General features: G+C 32.9%; 1 protein-coding gene across 1 annotated transcript; it reads left to right on the top strand.

The window, feature by feature from the left end:
• Window positions 1–1,231: 1,231 nt before the first annotated feature.
• On the top strand, window positions 1,232–5,133 carry KOR2 (Six-hairpin glycosidases superfamily protein). The gene is made up of 5 exons (XM_022038004.2): window positions 1,232–1,810; window positions 3,176–3,483; window positions 3,553–4,150; window positions 4,237–4,409; window positions 4,499–5,133. The coding sequence occupies exons 1-5, from the start codon at window positions 1,417–1,419 to the stop codon at window positions 4,898–4,900; spliced, it is 1,875 nt and encodes a 624-aa protein (XP_021893696.1). The 5' UTR covers window positions 1,232–1,416; the 3' UTR covers window positions 4,901–5,133.
• The last annotated feature ends 326 nt before the right edge of the window (window positions 5,134–5,459 follow it).

Below are 5,459 nucleotides of genomic sequence, written 5' to 3'. Positions count from 1 at the left end.
TCTTTCGTTTATATACATATTTTCGTTTACATATATATATATATATATATATGTAACACACAAGCTCCTTGGGGAAGCTTTGTGGAAGCTTGTCGAGAAAGCTTAAGAAAAAAAAAAAACTTGCTCCCCTCGCCTTGAAACTTTTTAAAAAAAATTGAGGGAGCCTGGAGTTATGAAGTTTTCTCTTCTGAAAGTTGATGTTTTTCTGATAATGCTTTAATATGGTTTAATGTTGGTGGAGATTAAATATGGAGAATAAGTTTCATGAGTGGGAAGAAGGAGAAGGAAAGATAAAAAAGAAGAAAAAATAAAACAAAATTTAGTTTATGTTATTTTATCAAGTGTGTGTACGCGTGTCTATATAATTTAATATTACTATATTAATTCCTATTACACTAAATTACTTAATTTTTTAATTAATAGACTTTTATGTAACAAATGCCTAGCTACCATGTGGCATTTGATTATTAAAAAATTATATTTCATGATCATGTTATCCACTGCATAATGTAGAAATAAAAAATAATAATCTTAACTGATAAGAGAGAAGTTAATTTGAACCAATTTTCAAAATTTAATTTATATTTCAATGAAAAAACGGTTATTTGATTAAAACAAAATAATACATACAACAAGTAACCATTTATGCCAATTTTAGTGTTTTTTCTTGCAATGCTTCACCCTCTTATATTCGAAATTTCTTTTTATTGTTTCCCATCCATAAAATATTTAATATTCAGTAATCTTACAATGTATTAATCAAATTAATTTCTCTAGTTTTAGCAGACATGTTTTAAAAATAAAATTAAAACTATTTAAACATATGAGACAAATATAACAGGCCTAAATTCATGTATGAAGTAAACCCGTTTTGGTAGCCGCCGGCAACAATTAACATATTTTAGAACCACTTTTTGACAGCTGGGTGAGAAGTTTAATGAAAGAAGAAGGTAGGTTTGGATTTCCAAATAGAGCTATCTTTCAACAGCTAGCTTTCACTCACAGTTTCATATTCAAACCATCCAATCCCATCCTTGGAAACCAAAAAATCAAAAATCAACCCATTTTGGAATATCAAAATATGCAGCAACCCACCTTAATATTTCATACATAATATCTATATATAGTCATATAATAATAATAATAAAAATGGAAACTTCTCTATCATCTGAGTCAACCCATCTCATATTCTTGTCTCTACATGACTTCGACTCTTATTATATATACAGATATAGATAGATAGATAGAAAGATAGAGAGAGAGAGAGAGAGAGAGAGAGAGAGAGAGAGAGGTGGTGAATAGCCAGAAGTGAGCTGGGTTTCTTCTTACCATTAATGCCTGAAACAAAGCTCATATTAAAACCCTACATAGACTAAGATCGATTAATCGAAGGAGAAACAAGAATTAACAATCAAGATGAATCCAGGGAATCACTGGGGAGGTTCATTAGACATAGTGCAAGGAGACACGTCGACGGAGGGTGATAGAAGTCGCAAGATGGAGTGGGATCGAGGAGCTCTACAATCACAGAGGCAGTACGTGCACGAACTTGACGAGACGCAACAGAGTTGGCTGCTTGGACCCAAAGAAAACAAGAGGAAAAACAAAAAGTATATGGATTTAGGGTGTATTCTCGTTAGTCATCGTGTTCTTAAATGGAGTCTTCTCTCGATCCTTATAGGGTTTCTGGTTATTGCTCTTCCCACTGTCATCGTCAAGTCAGTGCCCAAACATAAGCCTTCTCCTCCTCCTCCTGATAATTACACTCTTGCACTCCACAAGGCTCTCCTCTTTTTCAATGCCCAGAAATGTAAGTTCACTAATTTCTTCACAGATTAATTGATTAAGTAATTTCTGTGCTTGTTCATTGTATCATATAAAGATTAATTAATTAGCTAATTTACATAGATTTTTAATTAATTTTGTTTTCCTGAAATTAGACCTGTAACATACCCATTGGTTTTAATTACAGATTTAAATATAATAAATGTATATATATGTTTGAATAGGATAAATTGTTAGTTTGTCCTTGATTTGTAAAGTAAACAAGTGCATTGTAGTGCTGGAATTACGCAAGAGAGTTTGACTTTAGCCGTTTCAATTCCGTGTGGGTCCTACTTCCCCGGCCTTTTTCTCTTAATCTCTACCCGTTTTGGTCTACTCTCTCTAATTCCTTCCTTGTTTGTTACAATGCTCCTATTTTCTTCACAACGTGATTTCAACAATTATATATTTTTCCATGACTAAATCATGTATCATTTTAATAAAAAATAAGAATTTAATTGATAGATTTTGAGTATTTTGTAGAAACGAATTTTATTTTTTTATCGATGTAATTATTCTCCAGAATAAAGAAAAAATATTGAAAATTTTACTTTTAATTTTTTGTGTAAATTATTAATCTGACTTAAAACGGTTAACAAAATTATTCATTTTTTTAATTATGAAATCTCACAGTAAATTATTATAAAATAAACAAAATGAATGGAACAAATTTTTATTTCTTTTAGTCTTAATTTTAATTATTGCGTTAAATTTATACCTCATAAAATTTTAAAAAGTCTTTGAATTTTAATAGTCTTTTTAATAATGGATCAATAGTTTTATGCATGACAGAATAACTAACGTCTATAAAAATTATAATTAGACAAATAAAAATTTAATCCTTCATTGAATATACAACTAGAAAAGATCGACAAGAATCTTTCTTTTTAGATAAATATAAATAGGCTGGAATTTTCAGAATGTAGCAAAGATGTGTTTTTTTTTTTTTTTCAGATAATTACAGGTCAAGAAGAAAATTTGATTAATGCTGCTGAGTGAATTCACATGGAATGGAAGTCCAGAAACATTATATATACATATATACATATATATATATATCATTTAATAATGATGTACTCATGTGCTTGGCATTGCCATTTTTTCTAACACTTAAATTCGTCAACCAACTGACTAGTTGAGCTATAGATGCATGAAAACTGTTGACTTTGGGAAATAATTTAAAGAGAAAAAAAATAATTCCTCTTTACCATTACTGTGCACATCCTTTTTCTTTTAAAGTTAATTTAATTTAATTATTTTTTTATTTGCAGCTTCTGTTTTTTTTTTTTTTGTTCTTCAAAACTTTAAAATAAAATAAGAAATAATTAAATATTGACTGTTATGTGGGCAGCTGGAAAGTTGCCTAAGAATAATGGCATACCATGGAGAGGGAATTCAGGGCTGAAGGATGGAAATGAGTTGCCGGACGTTAAAGGAGGGTTGGTCGGAGGCTATTACGACGCAGGAGACAACATCAAGTTCCATTTTCCCATGGCATTCTCCATGACAATGCTAAGCTGGAGTGTTATTGAATACAGTCACAAATATATAGCTATTGATGAGTATGATCATGTGAGGGAGCTCATCAAATGGGGTACTGATTACTTGCTATTGACTTTCAACAGCACTGCCACCAAAATTGACAAAGTTTATTCTCAGGTTTTCTTTTATATTTATTCATTTTATTTATATCTACTATCGTATACTCGATACTGAATTTATCTTTAGGTTGGTGGGAGTTTAAATGGCTCAACTACACCAGATGATCATTATTGTTGGCAAAGACCAGAAGACATGACTTACAAACGAGATGTTCAGACTGCAACTTCAGCGCCTGATCTTGCAGGAGAAATGGCAGCAGCCTTAGCAGCAGCCTCTATTGTGTTTCGGGACAACAATGCTTATTCTAAAAAGTTAGTTAGAGGTGCTGAAACACTATATGCCTTTGCTAGGGAGACAGGAAGACGTCGAGCATACTGTCGTGGCAACCCTTACATTGAACCTTATTATAACTCAACTAGTATCTATGATGAGTACATGTGGGGTGCTACCTGGTTATATTATGCCACAGGGAATATCTCCTACATTTTGTTGGCTACTAATCCTGGAATGCCTAAAAATGCCAAAGCATTCTTCAATGTTCCTGATCTAAGGGTGCCCAGCTGGGATAACAAGTTACCTGCTGCCATGTTGTTATTGACCAGGTATAGGATATTCTTGAATCCGGGTTACCCTTATGAGGACATGTTACGCATGTATCATAATACAACCGGTCTCAATATGTGTTCTTATCTTCAGGAATTTCAAGTCTTCAATTGGACTAAAGGTTTGTTTTGTCTTTTCCAATGACTTTTAAAGTGAAATACAGATTGATTACTTAGAATAAAGAGTACTTATGGTAAAAATTTGCAGGAGGATTAATCCAATTGAACCATGGAAGACCCCAACCTCTTCAGTATGCTGCTCATGCTTCTTTCTTGGCATCTCTATTTGTTGACTATTTGAATGCTACAGGTGTCCCAGGATGGGATTGTGGTGATAAATTTTTTCCTTTAGATGTTCTTCGGAGATTTGCAACCTCACAGGTTTCTTACATAGATTAATTCTCTCATTTCCCCTTCTATTCTATATTTCTATTATTCATAAGCTTATTCTAGTTTCTTTTTTATTGCAGATTGCCTATATTCTAGGTAAAAACCCATTGAAAATGAGCTATCTTGTTGGTTACGGAAGCAAGTTTCCCAGACATGTGCACCATCGTGGTGCATCCATACCTCATGACAAGAAAAGATACTCGTGCACCGGAGGATGGAGATGGCGTGACACCCGTAATCCTAACCCTAATAATATAATAGGAGCCATGGTTGGAGGGCCCGATCGGTTCGATCACTTCCATGATGTTCGTGGCAATTATAGCTACACCGAGCCAACTTTAGTCGGAAATGCAGGACTTGTTGCTGCACTTGTGTCCCTCACAAGCAGTGGTCCCTCTGGGATTGACAAAAATTCTATCTTTTCTGCAGTCCCTCCACTTTACCCTAGAACTCCACCACCGCCAGCACCTTGGAAGCCGTAATTTGTTGCTCTAATAACCTTCATGGCTCTCACCTTATTATATTGTTCATGCAATGAGAATTTTTATTCTTAGATTATTGTTCATAGGAAAGTACATCGATCCGATATGTCTATTCATGTGAGATTTGTTGTTGACATCATAAGTTACTACAAATGTCTGTTTGAAATCTCTTTAGATTACAATAAAGCTTGTACTAAGTTCTAGAGGAAGTCATGCCAAAGACTTCCACAACACATCAAAGTCCTAAATGATGACTAATTCAATTCAAATATTACTGGCACATTATCAGATATGTTCCACAAAGAAGAAAGAAATTTAATTTTAGAAGACATTTTGAAGTTTTTATTGTCTAAATTCATTTACTTGTACTTCAAATTGTTGAAAATGAATAAAATTAAAAAAATAATAAAAAATATGTAGCATGAGTTGAAAAAGAGAAGGTCGTTTTCAAGCATGTCATATTGTTCACCATCATTCAGCTACATGTACTTTTAGTAACAAACTTAAATGAACATAAAAAATAGACATCAAAGCAATTCTCTACAATTGAACATGGCCT

The sequence above is a fragment of the Carica papaya genome, chromosome 1, assembly GCF_054855325.1.
Source record: "Carica papaya isolate Zhongbai chromosome 1, ASM5485532v1, whole genome shotgun sequence".
Lineage (NCBI taxonomy): Eukaryota > Viridiplantae > Streptophyta > Magnoliopsida > Brassicales > Caricaceae > Carica > Carica papaya.
Note: the sequence above shows the minus strand (reverse complement) of the source record. Positions and strands in the feature narration are given on the sequence as shown.

Coding starts and splice junctions, on each gene's coding strand:
- KOR2 (XM_022038004.2), top strand. CDS start 1,417: ATGAATCCAGGGAATCACTGGGGAGGTTCATTAGACATAGTGCAAGGA. Junction 3,484..3,552: donor TTGACAAAGTTTATTCTCAG/GTTTTCTTTTAT, acceptor ATTTATCTTTAG/GTTGGTGGGAGTTTAAATGG. Junction 4,151..4,236: donor AGTCTTCAATTGGACTAAAG/GTTTGTTTTGTC, acceptor AAAAATTTGCAG/GAGGATTAATCCAATTGAAC.